General features: G+C 40.5%; 1 protein-coding gene across 3 annotated transcripts in view; it reads right to left on the bottom strand.

The window, feature by feature from the left end:
• LOC135089668 (calcium-activated potassium channel slowpoke-like) overlaps nucleotides 1-26,705 on the bottom strand; it is a 141,833-nt gene that overhangs the window by 76,477 nt on the left and 38,651 nt on the right. For all 3 annotated transcript variants that reach the window (XM_063985565.1, XM_063985566.1, XM_063985567.1), the window contains exons 2-4: nucleotides 4,602-4,698; nucleotides 1,590-1,701; nucleotides 1,068-1,219 (exon numbers count right to left, since the gene is read on the bottom strand). In XM_063985565.1, coding sequence (XP_063841635.1) covers nucleotides 1,068-1,219; nucleotides 1,590-1,701; nucleotides 4,602-4,622 — 285 coding nt within the window. In that variant the 5' untranslated portion in view covers nucleotides 4,623-4,698. The remainder of the gene's footprint in view (nucleotides 1-1,067; nucleotides 1,220-1,589; nucleotides 1,702-4,601; nucleotides 4,699-26,705) is intronic.

Here is a 26,705-nt window from a genome sequence, read left to right as displayed (position 1 = left end):
ACATTGTCAGTTATGTGGCTGCATGATAAAATCCAGCTTGCCTGTGAAATTTCATTATTGAAGCGCATCAAGAGTACAGTAAAATCCCTCTTATCCGGCATCAACGAGACCGCCGACATGCCGGATACTTGAATAGAAGTGATATTATGTCCACAATCACCACCCTACACTCACGCATCTTACCATGACAAAGATCAGCTGATCGCCGTGCCGCGCGTCGCCACCCGCACTGCCACCTCACACTCACCAACACAGTTGTAGAATTGGGCCTGTAATTGTGACTCCTTCTGATCTTTTCAAGCTGAACCACTCGTATAACACTTTGTCCATCATTTCACCACGATGATACTGCAGTGTGTGACGATTTTCCGCTGCCTTTGGGGTGTCGGTGGCTTTCATGTAATCCCGCAACTTTTTCGTTTGGGATTTAATGTCATAAATAGTTGATGAGCCCACACCATATTCCGCCATTAGTTGCAGTCTGCTTTCACCTCTCTCTAATCGTCGACAAATGTCTATCTTCTGCTTAAGTGTAAGCACAACACACTTCCTCTTTTCTACAACTTTAGGCATGATGAAGGCGTCAGGTGATAAACAGTGCACACGCGGGACTGAGTCACTGAGTAAACACAGTGCAGTGGGCCGCGGGTGGTGCGAAGCAGTGCGCTCTGGTGGCGAGGGGACAAAGTATGCCTTGCGTGGGAATTTTAATCGATTTTATGAGTACACATTGATTTTTTATTGATTTTAAGGCTCGGGGAAAAATGTGCCGGATACTTGAAGCTGCCGGATACTCGAATGCCGGATGAGAGGGATTTTACTGTATTTGTCAAAAATACATGGGCTGAGAATAACTCAATTGTTATACAAAAATAAATTCTTATGAAAAATTTTATTAAATAATTTGATGATAATAAAGCTATATAAAGGATTTTTCATTGATTATTTGTAATTTTTCTTTAGAATTCTATTTTCAAAAGTACATATAGACACATTTACCTATAGCACCTAATTTCATGTGTTAAAAATGAGCCCAAGTGAATCACAAGTATAATAATACACATTACCAGATGAATGATGCCCGCTCCTGTGAGCCACACAGCAATGAATATAGAGCAGAGTTGTGCCAGCCTGATGCTGGATGATGTCTTGAGGACATTCAGGTACTGCAGAATATCTGGCACTGACATGAGGCGGAGGGCTCGGAGGAAACGCAGCCCTGCAAATAGTCAGTATTGCATCACAGGTGGGTCTCATCAGAGGAAAACATTTCCAGTTACTAAGTTGAGCCTCTTCTAGGACCGTTAGACTACATTAATGGAGTCATAGTTATGGTTTTAGGTGTTTACATCTTACTCTTTGGGGCAGGTATGATTCAGATTTAGACTCTCCCTATGTTGGTGACAGTTATACTAAAATTATAACTGTCAAACTATTTGTCCAAGAAACATGTAATTAACACTGCAGTTTGATCAGCTCTTTACATCATTGCAGACTAAAAAGATTAAGTCAAGGAGCCATTTCAATGAGATAATAAAGAAAATAGCTACATAATACACATAAATACACACACCCTTGTCTTGACTCACCTATCCATGTTCTGTCCAGATATATACTGACAAATGATGGGGGGATGGTGAAGTAGTCTACAAAGGAGTACATCTCCAGCATGAACCACAGCTTATCACTTGCCGCTATAAACTGCATGGAAAATAAGACAAATCTTATAATAACTACAACCTATTTAGAAAGAGCTTAGAAGTATTTTTTTCCTTTGTAGCATATTTTGCCACACAAACTATGTATTAGTGCTAGGTTTAAATATACTGTTACTACATATATAATTTGTATCCATAAAGCCTTAACATTGTCATCCACAAAGACTACTTCCAAAAAGAAGATACAAGTATCCATGGATTGAATCTGTGTAATATTGAAGTAAACAGCAGAAGGACAGCAGAGCACCAATCTGAAGGGTATGAGGCTGCTTGGGGGAAGACCACCACCGAAATCATTTATTTTGTAGCTTGGATATTAGCAGAATCATGAGCAAATATTTTTTCCAGCAAGGTTAAATATTCCTTGACATTATCTCTGACAATGTTCCTCTGGTCATCAAGATATGCAAAGTCTTAAGCTGAGCTACAATCTGTGTACTAGTGAAATACAGTTTACTGTCATACCTGATGAGTCTTAATTACTCAGTCAGGCCCTATCCTCTCTGTTCGGAGTAAAACAAATATGCACTGGTCAAATTTGTGCTCCCTTTTCTTATATTGGCTGAGCCGCTGAGTAAGATCTGTTATATTCTGTAAACACACCTGGTCCTATCAAGTCACCTACACGTAGCAGTTTAACAGACTTAGGGTTGCCATACGTCCGGATTTTCCCGGACATTTCCGGAAATCAGATAACGAACTCTGCGTCCGGGGGGATTTTTGAAAATCCCTCAAATGTCCGGAATTTCACCTTCCATCATTAATAACTGTTAAAAAATCACATTTATTAAATTTCATTGGGTTGAAATGATGAGAGAGAGAGAGAGAGAGAGAGAGAGAGAGAGAGAGAGAGGTTCACCGAGTGGCAGCTGCTTTGGTTTGGTTTCGGTTAAGACTGACGTGTATGGGTGCTGTATGAAGTCGGTGCTCGCAGCCTTCCCAACGCCGCCTCACTTGACGTCGCGCTCGCGCCCCAGTCTTTCACCAGCACTGATAGGGGTCAGTTTGGATTACTGTTTGCGGCCTTGTGACTTAGCAACTAAGCTAAGTGGAAAAACGGAATTCAAGATTATCAGCCATATGCAAAGGTAAATAAGTTGAGTTTCTTTTAATTAATTTACATGTTTTCCAGTATCATATCAAGACCATAATCAGGTGTTAGTGAAGGTGTCCGGAATTTTTATAGTTCATATATGGCAACCCTAGTTTAACACTCTCAAGTTCATAATGACCTCTATGCATGAGCGCTGAACTTACGATTATCTCGATACACTTCTTCATTATTGGCTTTCCTCTCTCAGGGTGCAGTGCACACATTTTGGCTTGCGCTGCCCAGAACAACCTCACTAGTTATGAAAAGTCATGACCGCTCAAAAATGGCAGCAGTAAAATACAACAGACTAGAGTAATGCACAAAACTAAAGTGTACTGCTGGGAAGGCCATACCAAAACGAAGGATGTTCCTACAACAAGGAAGACCCCTCAGTCAATGCGGGACCTCGTGGTTCACTCGTCAGGTTTGTTTACAAGACCGAGACACCGAAGCCACATGCGTTCCGTCTCACCGTGTGTCAACAGGCGAAATGAAATGTAAAAATGTATGCGTTTACGGCAAAAAAGATAATGACGTTTGGTACATGGGATCAAGAGATCCCTTATTTAGGACACAAAAGTATGCGTCATGTAGTAAAATCTGATATTTATCAGTATCAGTCAAAATGTTCGTTTCTAGCTATAACAATAATAATGATGATGATGATGATGATGATAATAATAATAATAGTAATGATAATAATAATAACAATATTATTATTAATAATAATAATGATAATAATAATCATCATAATTCAAGACAGGCGATATCTTCATTCTACGTACATTTACAAACTTGCGATATTAAGGATACACTTAACAGCAGTGATCAAGTAGAAGTCTAGACTGGTCATGTGTAATGTGGTTTGCACTGAGCAGCTGATCCATATGACGAAATGTTGGGTCTTGTCTTGACAGATATGAACATAGTTTCCCAAAGTAAGTGAAGAAGATTTTATATTTCCCAGCTGTTTCACGTGACCATTAAGTTCAAGACAAGCAACATTACATTTGGCCCTTGTTTATGGAAAAAATTTACTCGCAATGAAGTTCATGACTGCTGTTGCTACACCATTCGCTGACGAGCATCTCACCCTTGAGTCTCAGGAATATTTGGAGTATTCTGTCAAAACTTTGGTGAGATGTTATGAATTCCTGGCATCCTCTTAATGACCGACGGAACCTTCACCTGAGATAAGCCTGCTGATTGCTTGCACATGACTCAGTTGATACAGTGGTGTTCACTTTAGAAGTGGGGAAGGGGAGACTTCTCTACACAGGGTACTGATATTATCATGCTATATGGAGAAGGAAAAGAATAATAAGTGTTTCCAGAGTTGTGGAGAAGGATGGCAGGAAGTCTGCTGGAGAGCGAGACGCCACAGCTGATACAGTGATGAAGTGATAGGACAGTTTGATAAAAAAAAAAAAAAAAAAAAAAAAAAAAAAAAAAAAAAAAAAAAAACGTGGCTTATCAATATGGTTTAAGTGCCATATAATAAGAAAAGGTGCCTCATGTTTATGGGAAGTAGAGGTGCAGCGCAACGCACACATTAAAAAGGTATTCAGGGTTGTTTCAATAAAAAGGGCTATTTTCAGATAAGACAACCTTAGTAAAAAGATAAGATAATTTTATATATCGTATAAGAAGAATTAGAAAATGAGGGAAGTAAGGAGTTCAATGTAAGAAACTTCACAGACACACAGAGGAAACACAGGAAGAGAACAAACTTCAAGATAGAAAGGATGCCTCGGTCATTCCTAAGAGCAGGCAACCTCACGCTTACTTACACGTATAAAAAAGTAGACCATAAAAAATATATTAAAGGCTAAGTCTATTTGTTGTGTTGTGTTGGCGCTCCAGGGCTGGCAGTGCTCCACGCCGTCCCTGCGGGGAAAGGGACACATAAGTACAGCGCAAACACACACACACACACACACACACACACACACACACACACACACACACACACACACACACACACACACACACACACACACACACACCATACTTCGTTGCTACAAGCACTGAAAAAATAAAACATCAACTTTATGACAAGATTATAAACACAATAATATAAATTTTAGGATACACTGCTATAAAGTCTGCACACCACCCAGCCACCCACTCAAGAGCGCTTCAGAAATGTAAGGCAGCTGTTGATTGTTCAGCCTTAGCACATGGCGTCGATAATTTGGTTGAGTGTAACGCTATCTAGCCACCATTTGTTCACTAGATGCGGCAGAATCCCTCACAAGACAGTGGCTGGTCTGAGGTTAGATCATCGAGTTGTACATCCGGTATCTCAAAGAATCACGACGCTCCCGTCATATACTTTTGTCAAGGACTCAGGGTTTCCCAAGTCTCGTACCTACGTACACTGACAGGTCGAAAAGACGGTGGGTGGATAACACTGACGAGAGATGAGTTCAGTGTCAATAATATCTCCTGCCCTGGACTCATGAAAAGGAACAATACGCTGGCCTTCATTTGCTTCACTAAGAGGCCTACAGGGTTGATTAATATTTAATATAATTCATGAAAAAAATGGTGCTATGTAAATCTCACTAATTGTTATATTTATTTATATAATAAAAACGATTCTTGTCTTGTTTTGTTACAATATTTGACATCAATATAGAGGTTGTGTTTTTAATTTCACTTGACATTAGCAGTACTCAATGACTAACTTCGCGAAAAGTAGGTTGTCTTTTCACGTTTTCAGTGATTCAAAATTGAATTGAGACAACACATTCTAGATCCTTGTGTTGTGACGGAGGTGTCGCGGTGATGCGGCGCGGCGGTGCACCAGAGGCGTGGCTAAGGTGGTGTATAGACGACTTGCTCACTACTATCTACACTCTACTTTTAGTACTTGGCAGTCGCTCACAGCACAGACACACTCATGTTCACTCCACGCCTCACGCATAACTCATTACTCACGCACATGGGTGACGATTATATGGTATGTGAGTGCAATTACGAGGCAAATTAATTCTGAGGATCTGTGAGGCAGGATGAGTGTTATGAGGCCCGCTGGGTGAGTGGCATGTGGACAAGATTAAATGATGTTGCACCTCCCGTTAGCACTACCAGCTAGACCGCAGAGATGGAGCAGACTACAGGCGGTGATGCTGGGAGCGGGGCAGGTAGGGGCGGGGGGCGAAGACGAGGCACATTAGCCGCATCTTCTTGGTGTCACTGGTCGAGATTTCACAGCCACTGACCAGGCGGCGCAATCACCTTCTTATGCCGGTGTGTCCAGCCCCTGCCCAAAGCCCCGGTGCCCCCAACTGACTGCGTCAACTTTCTACTCGCTACTTGATCCCAGTGTTACAAAGACACTGTAGGGTACCGGTGACGATGCACAGAAGCTACCATGATACGCAAACCAACTCATCTACTAAACATGACAAAAGTATAGTAAGTAATGTAAACTTGCATTCTAGTTCTAAGGCAAGACGATAATAACTACGATAACTACGAAACTACTATACGTGACACTTGCATCGCCGAAGAGCTGAAGGAAGATTCAAACCACCACAACTTTGAATCAGAATGGCGTGTGGTTTTGTCGACTATGTGCAGTGCTTATCAAATGTAAGGTCCCGCTGGTTGGCTATTATCTCAGGAAGGAGTTTAGCAAGAAGAGGGAGGAAAGGGCGAACACAAATAAAGAAAAGGGGTAAAATATTAAGGATGACACAACAGGTTACTTATCAGTCACAAGGTAAAATATGATTAGAGGTTTGGCCAAAAGACGAAATGAGGAAGAGAATTTAGTACAGTATGGATAAGGAGGATAATAGAAGATTAGTGTATAAATATAGGGTAAAATGTAAGATGGAGAAAAGAAGGTATTTACATGATGTGGTGAGAAGATATATGCACTACCGGTATTAGTGAGAAGTCACCTGTGGAATCTAATAATGAGATGAAGAAATATAAGATAGAGATTGTAATGTATGTAGACAGTGAAAGGTAAGTGAAAGATAAGAGAGATAAGATAAAGAAATAAGGAAGGAAATTGTCATGTAAGAAACGAAAGGTAGGAAACTGAAGAAAGATAAGACCATGAAAGAAAATTATGATGTAAGAAATTTAACTAAAAAGAAAGCGGAAAAGTACGAAATGAAAGGCAAGGAATGAAGTTAAAAAATATAATAATATATAGACACAAGAATGAAAAGGAGAACAAAACAAATAGAAATAATGTAAAAACATGAAGCCATAATAATGAGAAAGAAAGAACGGATGAAAGCACTAAAGCAGGATGAAAAATGTATGCAACACTAAAATAAGCGATACATAACTCATTAAATCTACCATGAAGTGTGAGAAAATATATACAAAGGAATCAAATGAATATCTAAGAGCAGGCTTATTTTTTTCCTACTTTTCTACTTTTAATCTGCAATAACACACACACACACACACACACACACACACACACACACACACACACACACACACACACACACAAGCAATAAGTATAGATTCAAATAAATAAAAAAAATAATAATTACATTCTCATTACATTCTATGAAAAGAAAGTTATTTACAGTTGCGATGAAAAAAAAATAAATAAAACGGAGAAACTTTGGGAAATTAAATGTGACGAATAGTTTGTCTTTAAATTTGGGAAATTCAAGCAGTTGAGAGAGAGAGAGAGAGAGAGAGAGAGAGAGAGAGAGAGAGAGAGAGAGAGAGAGAGAGAGAGAGACACTCAACCTCAAGATACCTACATTTTAACTACAGGTTTTAATCTAATCTATCAATCACACTTCAAAAAAAAAATCAACAGAAGAAAAATTAAGAACTACCTCTTTATGTAGAAACTAAAAACAAACCAAACTCTGTTACAACTAAATAAGATCCGTTAAGTGAGAAAGACAGAGATATAGAATGTGCGAATGTGCTGGTTACATCTAATGTGGCGGTGGTGATGGTAGTGGTGGTGGAGGGCAAGGAGGGAAGGAGAGTGGGGGTAGCAAAGCATGGGACTTGAAGGGGGTAGACGGAAGGGAATAAGGGATGGGGAGGGATAGAATAGTAGAGGTGAGGGAGAAAAGGGAAGGATAGCTAAGAATCTGGGTTTAAAAAGAGGAAGGGAAAAGGAAAATAAGAGAAAGGAAGGGAAAATAAAGGAAGGGAAGGGAAGGATGGCTAAGCATTGTGATATTAACTCTTTCACTGCTACACGTTTTTTTTTTTCTAAGTTACAACTTTTAAAACACCCATTTTTGCACTACACTCTTTTAAATAGCCATGTAACCTAGGAAATACAAAAAATGACCCTCAGATTCCCTCTACTTTTCCCTGTGGCCATGCAAACAATTACCTATATTAACATGAGTGTGTGAACATAGGACAAGTACACAATATAGCAGTGAAAGAGTTGAGGGGGAGGAAAGAGAGAACAGGAAGAGAGAGGGAAGGCCAACGAAGCACAGTGATGTTAAAAGGCTGGCTAAGGGTTAACGGTTAAGGGTTAAGTCACATAAAGGGAGAAGACACAAGAGGGCATCAGTACGGCTCCCCTGAATTACTTACTCCATGCTGGGTGGTGGTGGTGGTGGTGGTGACCGGACAGCGGGAGGCAGTGAGGGGGAAAAATAATGGTAAGAGCTAATCCCAGCATTCAAGGTCATCACGCTCGGGGCACGTTATGGAGGAAGGTCAACATGGCGGCTTGGGGGGAGGGGGAAGAGGAAGGAAAACATGGTGGGGGAGGAAAATAGGGGAGATGGAGGGAAACAAGGGGACCGGGAGCACACTGAGATTGGGGAGGGGTATTGGGGGGGTTGTGGGGGTGGTATTGGAAAGGGGGAAGGACAAAGGGGCTTATGGAGCGTAAAATAAAGGGAGGATACCATAATCCATAAAGAAATAGTAAAAAATGATCCTCAAATTAGTGAATAATTCTGCAAATCTGATTATAGACTATCCAAAGATGAACTCAAATGAAACCCTAATGACTCTAGATGCTATCCAAGATGTTTTGAAAAGTTCTGGTAACATATAATATGAGAACACAAAGGATCCATAACATATGACAACACCAACAACAACATAATCTAAACACGTATGGCAAAATAGAAGGTACTTGAAATATGAAAAAAAAATTCTTGATAATTAAAATAAAGGTATGTAACTCATTAAAATTTTGAGGATGAAAAAAAAAAAATGTTTGCTGTGAACCAAATAACACAAATATTATGGACACGTACACAGGATATTCAAAATACATGTACACACCAATGAAGAAAGTAACATATTGATGAGAGAGAGAGAGAGAGAGAGAGAGAGAGAGAGAGAGAGAGAGAGAGAGAGAGAGAGAGAGAGAGAGAGAGAGAGAGAGAGAGAGAGAGTATACATTAAGTAGCACAACTCATTCAACACACACATGACAATAAAACAGAAAACACAATAACAGTAATAATGACAGTAATAACAATAACAATAATAATAATAATAATAATAATAATAATAATAAGGTAATGATAACGATGATAATCATGATGATGGAAACAACGACAATAGCAACAACAACAACAATAATAATGATAATAATAATAATAATAATAATAATGATAATAATAATAATAATAATAATAATAATAATAATAATAATAATAATAATAATAATAATAATAATAATAATACTATGAACCATTTAGACACTTCCCCGTGCCAAACATCACCTACCCTCGTTTTCCTTTCCCAAATAAAAGCAAAGTGTCTTCTCGTGCACTGAAAGGCTTTTGGACACGAGAGAGAGAGAGAGAGAGAGAGAGAGAGAGAGAGAGAGAGAGAGAGAGAGAGAGAGAGAGAGAGAGAGAGAGAGAGAGAGAGAGAGAGAGAACGTAGATTTCTCAAATGAATCAATGCAAGAAGTCAAAATGGGTAACGAAGAAGAAGAAGAAGAAGAAGAAGAAGAAGAAGAAGAAGAAGAAGAAGAAGAAGAAGAAGAAGAAGAAGAAGAAGAAGAAGAAGAAGAAGAAGAAGAAGAAGAAGAAGAAGAAGAAGAAGAAGAAGAAGAAGAAGAAGAAGAAGAAGAAGAAGAAGAAGAAGAAGAAGAAGAAGAAGAAGAAGAAGAAGAAGAAGAAGAAGAAGAAGAAGAAGAAGAAGAAGAAGAAGAAGAAGAAGAAGAAGAAGAAGAAGAAGAAGAAGAAGAAGAAGAAGAAGAAGAAGAAGAAGAAGAAGATGACGCTCTACTTTTAATTAATGACGGTTCAACTGCTTCGGGTTCTGAGGTGAAAGTTTGGGATATTCTGAACTACACTAACAACAAACCATTACCTAGAAAGCACCGACTTATAAAAGGGCTGGCCTGCAGTCAACCATATGCCAAGTGAATGTATGCACCTTGTAAAATAAACGCTTCAAATGTTTCAGATGGTTCAAATGTAGCTCGGATCATTACATGCTTGCAGTTTTAATTCTGATTAGTACTGTGGCTCAGGTTTTAGTTAGCAGGTTACTATTGCTATTATTACAGGTAGTCAATGAGTTAAAAGACGTAATTAGCAGGTTATTATTACTAGCAGTCAAGGAGTTAAGAGGCGTTACTAGCTTCGTTGTTGTTCTTGTTTAAAATGATGGAAATATTCATATCTCACAAAACCGTGTCACTCGTTGCCTTCTTTCACAGTAAGGATAACATTTGACAAACAGGAAAAACTAATCCCATGACTTCCTATATTTGGCTTTATTAAAAGATCTCTCATCATCTGGTCTTGTTATTAAGGATGCAAAGAAAAACAAACTGGCGAAATAAAGAAAATTGACGATGAATTACGAAAGGCGGGAAAAAAATGAATGGCGTAACAAAAATGATGATTTAATAAGTCCAATGAAGTTATTATTATTATTATTATTGTTATTATTATTATTATTATCACTAATCTGAAATTTACTTAAAAGAAAAAGGCTGAAAATATATAAAACAAAACATCAAACCTGTCATTGTAAAATCCCAAAAGAAATATCAATAAAGCCCTAAATCATCATCAACCACATGAGATAAAAAAAAAAAAAAAAAAAAAAAAAAATCAATGAAACTGCTGAGAGTGAACATCCAGCAACCATCCGACCAAACCTCACCTCTCTCCACCCACGCCTCGCCTAACCAGCCAACCATCCACCTAGCCTAGCCTATCCATCCACCTGTACTAAGCTCATTCCCCTCTTCAAAACAACAGATCTAATGAATACGCTCGTTGCTCTTTGTATTAAAATCGTATTGAAAAACTCCATAGCTCAGTTCCCCATTAAAAACGATGATTAAAAAGAATATGTGTTCATCTTCCTATCAGTGATAATTAATCCCTTCTCTGCAACGTTCTTTTGTTAATATTGAGAGTGATGTTAAAGGAAAATGTTTGCAAGGACAGAGAAAAAAATGAGAGCATAAGTTATGATTTTTTTTTGGTTAATGTTTTTTTCTTTATTACAAAACTGTTTATGGAAATGAAGAGCTAAATGATTGTCTGAAAAAGCAAGTGATTATGTAAAAAAAAAAAAAAAATGTTTAGCAGTGGAAAGATCAATCTGAAATTATGAAAAAAGTGAGAAAAAAAAAATCCTGCCTGTAGAGCGATGACTTTATTTTTTTTTCTATTAAAGTTAAACAGAAATAAAAGAAAAAGTTCCTAGTTGTTGAAAAATAAATAAATAAATAATCTATAATAGATAAATAAATAAATAAATAACCCCGATGCATTACTTAGACACGGAAAGTTTTATTAAGGCATTCAATATTTCAGACAGCTTCCAAACTTCACCCAGTCTTCTGTTAATTAGTAACTAGATGATTTATAAGCCTTGAAAACGAGGAGAATCATCCTTAGCCTGATCAAATCCTCTCGTGACATTAGAATACTGTGAAATCGATGCCGTGATATTGTAAAGGTTAAAGGTCTGGACAAAATGCCAATAAGTTCGTGGTTCTGTTGTAAAAGTCAATCGTGGAAACTCTGAAAATTAACGAAAAATATAAGTGACGGAGAGCAAATTTTAATTAATTGAAATACGATTCTCCTCACATCATCAGTTAAAAACAATATTAAAATTAATCTAAATTTCAACGTTTTTTTTTTTTTCGTTATTCAAGGATTAACCGTTTTATTGATATGGTTGTCCTTTGTTGACATTTTGAGTACTATATAAATTATTTGGAAGGGGGCAAAGAAATTAGAAAGTTAAAGAAAGTTAATTTTGTGTTTCTTGGGCTACATTATATTTACGAAGCTGTTCAAACAAAAAGTATCTAAAAACTTGCTAGGGATTGTGGAAAACTGTCTGACAGGGAACTGGTTGAAGTAAACATCACTGCTACTTATATACGTACGAATTTACTTACTCCTGTTAAAAACTGACTGAATGATGAAAAAATCTTGGCGCCGCAACAATGGTCATATAAGGCGCCGTCATCTAACTTTGCGTCATCTTTTCATACAAAAACATAACTGATTCTATCCATTTAAACGTTTCCGCATCTTACCTCGACAATTTTAACAGGCTCTAATGGAAGTTACTGTAACTTTCAAGGGTGTTTTCATGATTGTAGTGATAGTTTAACAAGAATTCTGCACCGTCAGAGGGGACAACCTCGCATGAGAACCCGATTATGCTGACGAGAGAAGCTAACGTCTCATAATACAGGCCAGTGATGACGCCACATCGTAGTATGACAAGCAAATAACCTCTCTTTCATTAAACGACGTGTACATCTGAGAGAGAAGAATGACAGAAATGCACGCAGTTGTGAGTGAAGGGAAATAAAACGGAAATCCATGAAATGCCTTAGAAAAGAACAATACCCGTGAAAGTAGAAGAAGGAAGAGAAACTAGAGCAAAATACTTCATAACATAGATTCCTAACGAAGATAAAGGAAAATAGTGCTCTAAACCCATAAGAGGAGAGAGAGAGAGAGAGAGAGAGAGAGAGAGAGAGAGAGAGAGAGAGAGAGAGAGAGAGAGAGAGAGAGAGAGAGAGAGAGAAATACACTATAATCCTAACAGTAGAAAGAAAAAAGAAGAAAACAAAAACGATAAGCTCTCTTTATAGACACGAAAAAAAAAAAAAAAAAACAGGTCACTCAAACCAAAAACAAAAACAAAAGAGTATCTAACAGTATACACGAAACTTCCCTGGAAAAAAACAGATAAAGCCAACACAGCCTAACCTAACCCACAATACACCACAGCAATACTGGTGACAAATGAACAGAGGGGGAAGAGGACCCACTGATGAGGGAGAATGGGAAGGAACACTGAAGGATGAGGAAGGAGGGTCACACCGCCATTAGAAAGACCACGAAGAGCTGCCGGAGATGGGAGGGCGACACGCAGCCTCCAACGATGGTGTCTGTCTATCATCTACATCAAGAGGCGAGGTGGAAAGGGGAGTGGAGGGAGCAAGCAGTAGAAAGTCACCTCGTATGCCAGTCTTAACTCTCTGGGGCAGGAGGGGGCATTAGCTCACTTCCGTATCACATCAACTTAACTTAGACTTGAAGAAAAAAAAAGGACTTACAGACTCAAACTCGTAGATGCAAATATAGAAGTTGAGAAAAATATATAAAAAGTCAATCCTTTCAGGTCAGAATAGGAACCAAGCACTAAAGTACGCTGCCCAACCCTTTACAGAGATGACGTCCAGAATCAAGTTAACAGACTCAGCGGTGACTGGAATCTCAGGTCTGGAGTAGCCTATAGGTGTCATCACGCAGCGACACATGCACATGCTGCTCGCTGGTGACGCAGAGGGGGAGGCAGGCAAGGAGTCAGGAGGGAGTCGGAAGTAAGAAGGGGAAGCCCACCGGGGCGTGCAAGTGGCGCTAGACTAAGTTACGTTCACTCTACTTTGGAGCGTCACAGGCAAGACAGGTAGTCATTGATGCATTCCTCGCTCGGTGGCGCCGCTGTTGCTTTGCTTTTTGCTGTACTGAGAGCTCCATCCGTATAAGCGTCCCTACTATATTTACCTTTGTCTTCTGCTCTACTTGTAACCCAGCTCGTGCTTGTGTCTCTCTCTATTGTTTTGTTTTCTCGCGTACTTTTAGCTCTGCCGGGATGCGTCTTTACAATGTTTCTATCTCACTTCTCATACTTACGAGTTTTCTTGGGATGATTTTCTAACTTGGGGGTTTTTCTTCCAAAATATCTCTTTGAGTGAGTTAGTGTCTTCTTATTTTTTTCACGGCTGGTACTTGTGAGTTTGTTTTCTGAGTTTTTATTACCTTTTTTTTTCATGTTTGTTTCCCGTGATTTTCTGCTTTAAGCGTCCATTTTCCTGATTTTCTTTTCGTAAGTACGTATATTTTTTTTCTAAAATTAATTATTTCTCTGATTCAGTTTCTTGCCTCAACCTAAATTTTCTCACGCCAAGCTCCATTTTCTTATAAATTTCTTAACGTGACAATATTATGTTACATTTTCTTACTTTAACTCCATTTTCTTATGTGAGGAACCACACTCTACACATTTCTTTACTTATACATTTATATTCTTATTTTTACTCTGGTGTCTCATTTTCGTGGTCTGACTTAATCTCACGTCAGAGGAACGAACCTTAGGCGTGTTTCGCGAGCAGGCACGTTGGCACCCTTGTCTTGACGTGCGCAGCTAGAATTCCAGGTAATGGAGACGCCATGGTGTGTACTTAGGCAGGTGTGATTAGTGCGATGTGCTGCATTGATTCCCTGTGTTCCGACCTTCAGGGTGTTGAAAGAAGTGTGGCTGTGTGTGTGTGTGTGTGTGTGTGTGTGTGTGTGTGTGTGTGTTGTGTGTGTGTGTGTGTGTGTGTTGTGTGTGTGTGTGTGTGTGTGTGTGTGTGTGTGTGTTGATTGGTGTGTGGCGGTGTGTAGTGGACAGCTCGATTAGGTACATAAGTGGGTGTTGTAGGGAGGCTAATAGGGAATAATCAATGGGTTCTTGTAGTAGTAGTAGTAGTAGTAGTAGTAGTAGTAGTAGTAGTAGTAGTAGTAGTAGTAGTAGTAGTGTGTGTGTGTGTGTGTGTGTGTGTGTGTGTGTGTGTGTGTGTGTGTGTGTGTGTGTGTGTGTCGTGTGTGTGTGTGTGTGTGTGTGTGTAGCAGGTTAGAAAGATGCATGACAAGTAAATATAACAAAGTATGAAGAAAATGTGTGTGTGTGTGTGTGTGTGTGTGTGTGTGTGTGTGTGTGTGTGTGTGTGTGTGTGTGTGTGTGTGTGTGTGTGTGTGTGTGTGTGTGTGTGTGTGTGTGTGTCGTGAAGAAAGGTGTATAGGACATTATAACAGAAGAATGTGTACTGAAACCTAATAGTACCAGCACAATGAACACAAGGTACACAGAGACGCTCCTACGACACAGGATATCAAACGTAGCCACAGGGTCATTTAAACGCGCAGTACCGTGACCTAATTCCATGTCTGCTAGTTCACCAGCTGTAGGTCAAGTTACAATGCCCAGGTCACGCACAGGTAATCTCAGGTCATCGCCAGGTCTACTTAAGCATACGAGATCACAACGAGAAGGCAGATTGTAATGAATAATGTTCGTAGTTTTCATTCCTCGTAGTAGTTCGTGTAATCACAGTGAAGTTGTTAAGTAAAGTGAAGCAGAGGGCAAGAAAGGTCAGAGAGAGAGAGAGAGAGAGAGAGAGAGAGAGAGAGAGAGAGAGAGAGAGAGAGAGAGAGAGAGAGAGAGAGAGAGAGAGAGAGAGAGAGAGAGAGAGAGAGAGAGAGAGAGAGAGAATACCATTAAAACTTCATTATTTTCACGCCTTTCCTCATTCACAGAAAACGAAATGAGAAATTAGGAAAACGGAGGAAATAAAACCAAAGAAAATGGGAGGTAATTTCTTAGGTGTAACTTACAAATACATAGAACAATAAATTACAATAATCCTGTTTTTCTCTAGAACACTATTCGGTTTTTCTTTGATATAAATAGAGGGGGAACGTTGCTAAATATGAAACTTTGAGGGAAAATGTGTGTGTGTGTGTGTGTGTGTGTGTGTGTGTGTGTGTGTGTGTGTGTGTGTGTGTGTGTGTGTGTGTGTGTGTGTGTGTGTGTGTGTGTGTAATTGTGGTGTAATTAAATTGTAGTGGTGGTGGTGTGAAATGTTTGAGAGAGAGAGAGAGAGAGAGAGAGAGAGAGAGAGAGAGAGAGAGAGAGAGAGAGAGAGAGAGAGAGAGAGAGAGAGAGAGAGAGAGAGAGAGAGAGAGAGAGAGAGAGAGAGAGACGTTTTAATCTAACTTTGAACTGACTACACACACACACACACACACACACACACACACACAAACGGTCCCGTAACACACAAAATTAATACGGTGCTCTAAATTTAATGAATTCCTCGAAGTTTCATACGCATTAACACACACACACACACACACACACACACACACACACACACACACACACACACACGTAGTGTAGTGGTTAGCACGCTCGGCTCACAACCAAGAAGGCCCGGGTTCGAATCCCGGGCGCAGCGAGGCAAATGAGCGAGCCTCTTAATGTGTAGCCTCTGTTCACCTAGCAGCAAGTGGGTACGGGATGTAACTCGAGGGATTGTGATCTCGCTGTCCCGGTCACTATGAGCTCTGAGCTTTTTCCGTAGGGGAACGGGTGGCTGGGTGACCAGCAGACGACCGTAGGTGAATCACACACACACACACACACACGAGCGTCACCAGGCAACACAAACAAACTCCACACAACACAACGCACTTCATCATCTCAGGACCGCGACAGACACACAGGCAGTCTTCATGTTATATTTACTACCACACCTCCTCCTGCTCCTTCCTCTCTCTCCCTGCCCTCTCTCACTCCCCATCTGCTGTCAGGGAGGTAGAGATAGGAAAGGGCAAAGGGAACAAAGCAAAGGTGATGAAAGATAAGGTTAAAAGTAATCGTTGATGTAAATACAGGAAAAGTCTTAGGTGAGGAGGAAATGTAGGGTATAGGGGTACAGAGGTAAATGGGGCAACACGTAAATGGGGGTACAGGTGAAGGTACAGGCAGAGGTACAGGACACGCACGGGCCGGGTAAAGAGGATTAGCTTCAGGGAATATTCATGAATGGCTCAATGCGACAGCAAAAGACGATGCGTAAATATTTAAGAATAGTGAGCCTCTCCCCCCTTTCCCCCTTCCTTCCTTCTTTCGTTCCCCAACTTCGTTCCTTCCTACTTTCATACCTTCCTTTTCTTCTTCCCTCCCTCTCTAGGCACGCTATTTAGCACACACACACACACACACACACACACACACACACACACACACACACACACACACACACACTGGAGCAGCAAACATATCTTCTCTATATATTTTTCTGTTTCTCTTTTTTTTTTTTCCACATGTCATCATCCTTTATTCCCTCGCTATACACCGTCTTCTCTTTCTCTTCCTATTTGTACATGCCGTAGATGATAAATGACAAAAATCACACGCAATAATAACACAGCTGTTACGATACCGTGTATGTACGTATGTGTGTCTGTGTGCGTGTACGATATTCCCGTAACTATGTACGACGTTGCCGGGTAACGCAACTCATATCGCACCTAAGACACGTCACCGCCAATACACAGCGTAAACACATACATCTCTTTATTATTGTTTATTTTCGGAGCTGGGTATCGGTGGTGAGGCAAGCAAGAAGTGTAGGGGAGTTTGTGTGAGTGTAAATTTGTCTTTGTGGTTCATAAGGCGCGGTTTCATGAGGTGGGTGGAGAGAAAAGTGAGTAATTTGCATGTTGATACGCTGTCGATTTGACCAGCCATGTTGTTCTGGTTTATTTACTTTCCTCATGTCAAGGCCGCCACCGTGATGATGTGTCCTCCTCCTCCTCCTTCTCCTCCTCCTCCTCTTTCCCTCCATCATTTGATTTTCTTCTTCCTCGTTCTCTTCTTCCTTCTTCACATTTCGTTTTCTCTTTCCTCCTCCTCAAAAAGCTATACATATACTTAATATAAAATCTGTTTCTGTTTGCTGTTTCTATACAGTCCTAAATAATAATCCACATCTTGTCTTCTTTCTCCTCCATATATTGTCTTCTTCCTTCTCCTCCTCCTCCTCCTCTTCTTCATTCTTCTCCTCAGTCTTTTTGTTCTCATTTCGTTGCTGTTCCTCCTCTTCCTCCTGCTCCTGGTCCTCCTCCTTCCCCCCTCCCCTCACATTCCTCCTCCATGAAGTCATGCACAACAGCGTGTTCTTGGCGCTAAGTCAGTCGTCAGCATGCATGATTGATAAATTATTCATTATTACTGTCGCTGTCTTCTTTAACCTTCACGACAACTACACACACTCCACTGCTGTTTGTTGTAGAGGGATGCGTGTCATATATAGAATCACATACATAAGGCCAGGCACAAAGAGCGTTTCCTTTATAGCAGAATGTAACGTAAAAAAAAAAAAAAACACTCTAAATAAACTACCAAGTTATCTTATTATTTATTTGTCTTTTCGTTGCTATTTGCCTTTTTATCATCCAAGATTGCAAGTCATGTCGGCCAGAGCGCTTTACAAGGACACGCACAAAGAACAGAGAACAAAAGGAAAGGAAAGTCACAGAAAAGAAAACTTTAAAATGCTTTACTAGTTCCTACTCGCTCGCATTTGTGAAAGAAAAATGTACTGAGCATATTTCCCTACTCATTTACTTCACAATTAAGATTTTTGTGTACCATTTTCATCACGAACCCTAGAGAGAGAGAGAGAGAGAGAGAGAGAGAGAGAGAGAGAGAGAGAGAGAGAGAGAGAGAGAGAGAGAGAGAGAGAGAGAGAGACTAAACGAACACACAACACACCAAAATGTTATGAACAAACACACACACACACTCTCTCTCTCTCTCTCTCTCTCTCTCTCTCTCTCTCTCTCTCTCTCTCTCTCTCACACACATACACACACACACACACACGCACACACAACAAAGGTAATGGCTTAGATGGAAATTACACGTATCACTAGGTGTTCAATTAGCTTCCATACAGGTGTACGTCTTCTTTTCCCGCTCTTCCTTTCTTTATTATTTTCTTTTCTGATTTCTTTCTCATGTTTAACGCAATTTTTTTTTCAGTATTCATTAATATCTACGTATGTGTGTGTGTATGTAGGTAGGTAAATAGGCAGGTAGATAATTAGGTAAGTATGTATCTGATTCTCTCTCTCTCTCTCTCTCTCTCTCTCTCTCTCTCTCTCTCTCTCTCTCTCTCTCTCTCTCTCTCTCTCTCTCTCTCTCTCTCTCTCTCTCTCTCTCTCTCCCATAACCTCCTTTTTATTATTCCCCTGTATTTATTTCATCCATCTACGTCACCAATTATTCTCGTTTCCTTTCCTCTTATTCCCTCCCGTTACGTTGGTCCCCTTCACCATCGTTCACTATTGCCACTATCATATTCACCTTAGCGCACCTCTGTCTCTTTCGAGGTCACCCGTGTGGAAAATGCATCACTTTTCACCATTTTCCGTTTCTTTCCAAGGCAGTGACGGTGTTTTTTGGGGACGGTAATGTGACGGGTGATGTTCTCGAGTGGTTCTTTCTTTTTATTTGTGAGGTGTCTGTTTGTCTGTCTGTCTGTCTGTTTGTTTGTTTATCTATCTGTCTGTCTAATGTGGTCTAGTGGTTCTTTCTTGCTATTTGTGAGGTGTTTGTCTGTCTGTCTGTCTGTCTGTTCCTTCGTGTGATTGTCTGTCTTTCTTTGTTTCTGTCTATTTGTCAATCGCCCTGGCGGTTTTCTGTCCGTCCGTCTGTTTGTCTGTCTGTAATGGTTTGTGTTTTTACCTGTCCGTATGTGTCTGTCTGTCTGGTAATCTGTTTATTTATCTACCTATTTACTTGCCTACCTGCCTGCCTGCCTGTCTGTCTATCTATATATCAATCCGTCTGTCTGTCTGCCCGTCTGTCTGGCATTTGGTTCTTTTCTTCACTCCAATCCACGCTCGGCATTCTTTGTCTTATCATCGTAATGTAAATGAGAGACATTATGGTGTGTGTGTGTGTGTGTGTGTGTGTGTGTGTGTGTGTGTGTGTGTGTGTGTGTGTGTGTGTGTGTGTGTGTGTGTGTGTGTGTGTGTCAATAAAAGCTCTCCTTCGTGTCCTATTCTCAACCTCGCCTTATTTTTCCCCTCCCTCTCTCCTTCCTTCTCTTTCTTTTTTTTAGTTTTTCTTTTATTCCCCCTCCCTTGTTTTTCATCACCTCTTCTCCCCTTGCTGTGTATTTCTCTCTCTCTCTCTCTCTCTCTCTCTCTCTCTCTCTCTCTCTCTCTCTCTCTCTCTCTCTCTCTCTCTCTCTCGTCCTCCTCCCCTTCATGTTTTCTCTATTCCATCTTTCCTCCTTTCTGTCTATCTACACTTTTCCCCTCATCTTTCCCTCGTTATTCCTTTCTATTCAATTTTGCCACTGTCACCCTTCCTTACAACCCCTCTTCAATATTCTCTTCTCCTCTCCATTTCACTTCATCCATACTTTTCCCTTACTCTTCCTCCTTTTTCGCTTCTCTTCCTTCCTCTTTATGCCTCTTGGTTACTTCTGTTTTACTGTTTCCCTTGTTTTATATATCTGTTTCGTTCTCAAAGGTTTGTTCTTTTTTCTCTTTTCTAAGTTTTCTTCTTTTGTTTACTGCATGCGTTGTTGTTTCTCTCTCTCTCTCTCTCTCTCTCTCTCTCTCTCTCTCTCTCTCTCTCTCTCTCTCTCTCTCTCTCTTAGTAGCCTCTTCTTCAGCCTCTTTCTTCTCTCTTAACGTTAACTTCTTTTCCCTCCTCCTCCTCTTCCTGCTCCTCCTCCTCCTCCTCCTCCTCCTCCTCCCTCCCTTCGTCCTTCACAGCCTCCTTTCCATCGTCATTCTGAGCTCAGGTGGTGTCGTCGACGTGTTATCGTCTACTTCATCCTCCCCCAACCCACCAATCTCCCCCTCTTACCCCCCTCTCCCCCTCAATCCACCCACCAACCCCTCAACCCAGCCAGCCCTTCATCTCAAGTGTTTGGCGCAAGACACGGTTGTTTGTCTCACTGGCGCCCACAATTTTGTACGTAAGTAGGGGAGTGAGTGGGTGGGTGTTGTGATTTGCATGTGACGTGATTGTTGAGTGGTCGGTATTTTGTTTTTGTCTCTGGTGGTGGTGGTGGTGGAGGTGGTGGTGGTGGTGGTGGTGGTGGTGATGATGGTGGTGGGAGGGAGTGTGTCTTGTGAAGTATGAAGTGTCTTGTGCCTAATATGTGTTAAAGATGTTGTTGAAGGAAGAGGAGGAGGGGGAGGAGAAAAGGAGGAGGTGTTGGAAGGGAGAGGAGATATGAGAGAAGGGAAGTGCAAGAAGGAAGAGGAGAATAAAGCGCAGGAGGAAAAGAATAAGCAACAGAAAGAAGAAAATAAGGAATATAAACATAATTAGGGGATAAAGACACAAAGAAAGATTAAGAAAAGAAGGAAGAGAAACAAGAGAAAGGCAATGAAGGAGAAAATAAGTAGAGGGAATCAGAAAAAAAGGAGGAACATAACAGGAGGAAGAGAAATATAAGAATGACGACAAAAAGGAAAAAAAGGATCAGGAAAAGAATAACAAGGAGGAAGAAGAGAAAGAAGAGGAAGAAGAGGAAGAGGAACAAAGAGAAGGACGAGGCAGGTAAGCGTGGGTTGTGGGGAGGGAAGGGAAGGCGTATTAGTGGGGGGTGGGGGGGGGGAGCCTAAGTACTAATTTACAACAAAGTATTCTATTGACATTTCCTAGAAGTTTTACAAATCTCAGAAGTTATCGCGGCCTTGCTTTTCCTTCCTTCTCCCTTCTCCCTAATCACCTCCCTTCCTATTCACCTCCTTTCCTATTCCTTTCTTTATTTGTTTTTTCCTTTCCATATCATTATTTTCTCTTTCTCTTTATTTCCCTCTCTCTTTTCCAGTATCTTTCTTTTTTCTGTTTCTCCTTTCCCTCTCCATCTGTATTTCTTCTTTTTCTTCTCTTCTCTCTCTCCTTTCTCCACTCTCTCTTGATTTTTCTTCCGTTCACCTTCCTTTCCATTCATTCCACTGTATCTTATTCTTCATTCTCTTCTTCTGAACCTCCTCTTTCTCTTCTCTTTTATCATTCTTTCTCCTTCATCTATCTTCTCTTTCCTTCTTCTATCTTCGTTTCCTCATCTTTTCCTTCCCTTTCTGTTTGTATCTTCTACCTACTCTTCCCTTTACCGTCCTTTTTATCCTCTACCCTCCTTTTTACACCCTTTCTTGTCTATTTATCATATCTTCTCTCTCCTCTCTGTACACATCTCTCTTCTCTTCGTCTCTCAGTTTCATTCTCCCTCTTCCATTTCACTCAGTCAGTCCTCGCTTTGTCCTCCCACAGAACACACCGCACACGTCAGCACTGATCACCGAGTTACGCCGAGTGTTCTTTGGATGGACTACGCCACTGAATCAAGAGAAGGAGGATTCAAGAGGCGAAGGAGGGAGGGAGGAAGGGAGGTGAGAGAGGTGAGGGAGAGAGGGAGAGGGGAGAGAAGCACGTGCGACCTTGAAGCAAATTGGTTTCATAACAGTATTTTTTAATGTTTTTTTTTATTCGTTTATTTCTTTCTTCTTATCAATGATTATATTTCTGCTATTTTTTTCAGCACTTAGGCTCCTTTCTTTTCTATTCCTTTTCCTCATAGTGATGCCAAAACCTTTCTCTTTCTTCCTGTTCTTTTTTCTCACAATCCCCTTCCCTTCTGTGACATTCCCCAACTTCTCCTATTATTTCTTTCACTCACTCCCTTTCCCTTCACTGACACACCCTAACCCCCTTCCCTCACCACCACCATACCTTCATCTAACCAACATCTTAATCACATCCTCTCTACATAGCCTTTCATTCTTCACACTCCCTATAAAAAAAAAAATGCATATATAATCCTTTCCTTTCTATTTCACTAACAATACCCTGCCTCCCAACATTCTGGCTTCTTCCTTCTACAGACGCTCTCATTCCTCACATTCCCCTTTCACATTCATTGCAATACGCGACACTTAGCAGCACCAGAAGTAATGTATGAAATATCAATAAACATTTACAAAGGAGGAGGGAATGAAAAAAAAAGAATAGATTTTACAATTTCTATCCGGTTTAAAAGTTGAAGGTGGCTGTAAAACAAGTAAAGATGTCTCAGAGTGATTAGTGATGAAGGAAAAATGTGATTAAATAGCAAAGGGTAAAAAAGAAAAAAAAAACAGCCATTGTAATCCTCCCGTTTTCTATTTCGATAACCATAACGTCTCCCGTTTTCTATTTCGATAACCATAACGTATCTTCCAACATCTCCCAACCCTTTCCACCCTTCCTCTCTCCTTGGTATCCTCTCTCCTACCTCCCATTCCCCCTTCCTCTCTCCTTGATATCCCCTCTCCTACCTCCCCTTCCCCTTTCCGCTCCCCTCCCCTTCCTGTCCCATTAAGTGAGGGAATGGGGGAAGGCACCGCTCAGCTCCGCACCGTTGCCCTGAGCAGTATTCATAAGAAAGTTTCATGAGCAGAACGAGGCAAGTTTGCATGTACTTCTTAACTTTGCTACCAACGACTCCCGAGTAATGAGGTCGCCATTCTACGAGTATTTCTCTCTCTCTCTCTCTCTCTCTCTCTCTCTCTCTCTCTCTCTCTCTCTCTCTCTCTCTCTCTCTCTCTAGCTTTCTAAGACTCTTCCTATTCTTTTTACGTAACTTTTTTTTTCCTTTTCTATCTCATATTCATCTTTTTCTTTGTCTATTTGTCTGTCTGTCTGTCTGTCTCTCTCTCTCTCTCTCTCTCTCTCTCTCTCTCTCTCTCTCTCTTCCTCTAATCTAAGCCGGAAACTTTAGGGAAGGGACATAATGTAGTTTAAGACCGGTACGTAGCGCCATCTGTTATCACGTAAAGTCACTAGTTCCACACTCATGAACATTCTCCATACTCTCTCTCTCTCTCTCTCTCTCTCTCTCTCTCTCTCTCTCGATAGTCAGATAGTCAGATAGTAAAAAAAATACTTCTTGCATTTATGCATCCTAATTGGGGCTCAGAGAGAGAGAGAGAGAGAGAGAGAGAGAGAGAGAGAGAGAGAGAGAGAGAGAGAGAGAGAGAGAGAGAGAGAGAGAGAGAGAGAGAGAGAGAGAGAGAGAGAGAGAGAGAGAGAGAGAGAGAGAGAGAGAGAGAGCGCCACACGCACATACAAAACAAGGCAAATTACACACACCATATGATATACCTACACGACACACACACACACACACACACACACACACACACACAGAGAGAGAGAGAGAGAGAGAGAGAGAGAGAGAGAGAGAGAGAGAGAGAGAGAGAGAGAGAGAGAGAGAGAGAGAGAGAGAGAGAGAGAGAGAGAGAGAGAGAGAGAGAGAGAGAGAGAGAGAGAGATCCTATTCTCCACCTATCCCATTTTCTTTATAACAGGTGGGCTCAGGTGACCTATGATCTCGTTTACTAAATTTTATGACCTTTTTCACCTAGAATGACCTTCCCCTCGGGTATACCAGAGAGAGAGAGAGAGAGAGAGAGAGAGAGAGAGAGAGAGAGAGAGAGAGAGAGAGAGAGAGAGAGAGAGAGAGAGAGAGAAAGTCGAAAGGAAGAAAGTGCGAGAAAATTTCATGGAAGGAAGGAAAAAAATAAAGAGAATAAATAAAAAAAGAAAAAAAGAAAGAAGAAAGAGGGAAAGAAGAGAAAATAAAGACAGAAAAGAGTAAGGTCAAAAGAACAAGGGGCGAAAAAAAAGAAAGAATGGATGAATTAAATTAATGAAGAAGGAAAGAACAAAAAAAAGAATAAAGAATACAAGAAGCAAAGAATGAACGAATAAAGAGGGAAAAAATATGAGAAAAAACAGAAAGAAAGACAGAAAGGAAAATGTAAAGAAGAGAGAGAGAGAGAGAGAGAGAGAGAGAGAGAGAGAGAGAGAGAGAGAGAGAGAGAGAGAGAGAGAGAGAGAGAGAGAGAGAGAGAGAGAGAGAGAAGTAATGAAGGAAGGCTGGCGGGAATACTAAAACGACTTGGGAGAACCGATAGTACTTTCCCAGCTATGTAAGAGACCATTCACTCAACAACTAAATGATGCGTCTGATCAGCTGCTGGGGTGCTCACGGGACACATAAACCAGGCAAGGAGGGGCTGAGAGGGACTGACAGTATAAAGAAGAGCAGAGGGAGGCGAAAAGTGGACACCAGAGAAGACAAGGAGGTAAAGAAGAATAGGGGATAGGTAAATAGAGAATAAAAGAAGGGTGAAGGAGATGCGAAGAGGAAGAACAGGAGAGGCAAACAGTTAAGGAAGAGGGAAGAAGTGTAATAGGTAGAAGGGGAATAAAGAGAGAGGTAGCTAGGTAGGGAAGAGGAAAGGAGAAAGGAAGGATGTAGATATGAGGAGAAAATGAAGGAAAAGAAGTAGCGAAAAGAAAAGAAGACACAAAGGATATGGAAGAAAAGCAAATGAAGGAAAGAGGAAGTAAAAACACAGGAAAAAGGGAAGAAGGCAAAAAGGAAAAAGAAAGAAAAGAAAAGGAGAAACAAGAAAAGAGTGGGAAGAGGAAAGGAAACATGAAAAAAATAAGTAGAAGAGGAGATAAAAAATACGAAATAATAAAGACAATGAAGAAAGAAGTAGAAGTAGAAAAGAAACAAGAGAGAGAGACACACAAATAAATAGATAGATAATAGAGTAAAACGAGAGAGAAAAAAAATACAGACAAGGGAGGGAATAATAAAAGTGAGGTAAATACAAAAGGGAAAAAGGGGGACACGAAAGAGGAATAAAGAAGAATCAGGAAAAGAGAAAAGGGTGAATGGAAAAAAGAGGAGGATAAATAAAGTTACTGTGAATGAATAAATGAAGGGGAAGGGAAACAGATGTGAGGAAAGACCAGAATTGTGTAAGGGAAGGAAAAAAATACGACGTGGGGAAAAATAGGGGGAAAAGTTTAAAGGTCATAAAGGCAGAGTCATAAATTTCCCATAAAACAGATAAAAGAAAAAAAGGCGAGGAAAAAATAACTGAGCCTTTGAAAAAAAATAGGCTTAAAAAATGAATTGAAGATAGAACAGAGAGAGAGAGAGAGAGAGAGAGAGAGAGAGAGAGAGAGAGAGAGAGAGAGAGAGAGAGAGAGAGAGAGAGAATTTAAGAAGAAAATACAAGGAAGAAAAAAAATCTTGAGGGATAAAGTTAAAAGATAAACAAAGACAAATAAAGAACAGCGAAGGACACAAACTTCGGTAAAAGATAAAGAAAAGAAAGGAAAAAAATAGAAAATATGGCACGATAAGCACATTTTTCTTAAAGGGAATAGAGCGAAGTATGATAAAGATGGAGATAGAAAAGGAAGCAAAACATGAGGTGATAAGAAAACTCTCCCGCGCGATTCATGGTGAGAGAGAGAGAGAGAGAGAGAGAGAGAGAGAGAGAGAGAGAGAGAGAGAGAGAGAGAGAGAGAGAGAGAGAGAGAGAGAGAGAGAGTGCTGCGTTGTTATATTAAATTCTGTGGCCATTTCGGCTAGTGAAATATGGCTGAAATCTACCGTAGATTTAAAGGGCGGCCTCTCTTCCCTCCCATCTCTCTCTCTCTCTCTCTCTCTCTCTCTCTCTCTCTCTCTCTCTCTCTCTCTCTCTCTCTCTCTCTCTCTCTCTCTCTCTCTCTCTCTCTCTCTCTCTCTCTCTCTCTCTCTGTGTGTGTGTGTGTGTGTGTGTGTGTGTGTGTGTGTGTGTGTGTGTGTGTGTGTCATCGATCAGGCCCCTTACACAGACAAGCCTGACATTTCACTTACACACACACACATACACACACACACACACACACACACACACACACACACACACACACACACAACACTCAGATTCCCGTCAATACAAAAGCCTATAATCCACATCACATTATTCATTATGACT

This window comes from Scylla paramamosain, chromosome 33, assembly GCF_035594125.1.
Source record: "Scylla paramamosain isolate STU-SP2022 chromosome 33, ASM3559412v1, whole genome shotgun sequence".
NCBI classification, from domain to species: Eukaryota; Metazoa; Arthropoda; class Malacostraca; order Decapoda; family Portunidae; genus Scylla; species Scylla paramamosain.
This window is presented reverse-complemented; position numbering and strand designations above follow the sequence as displayed.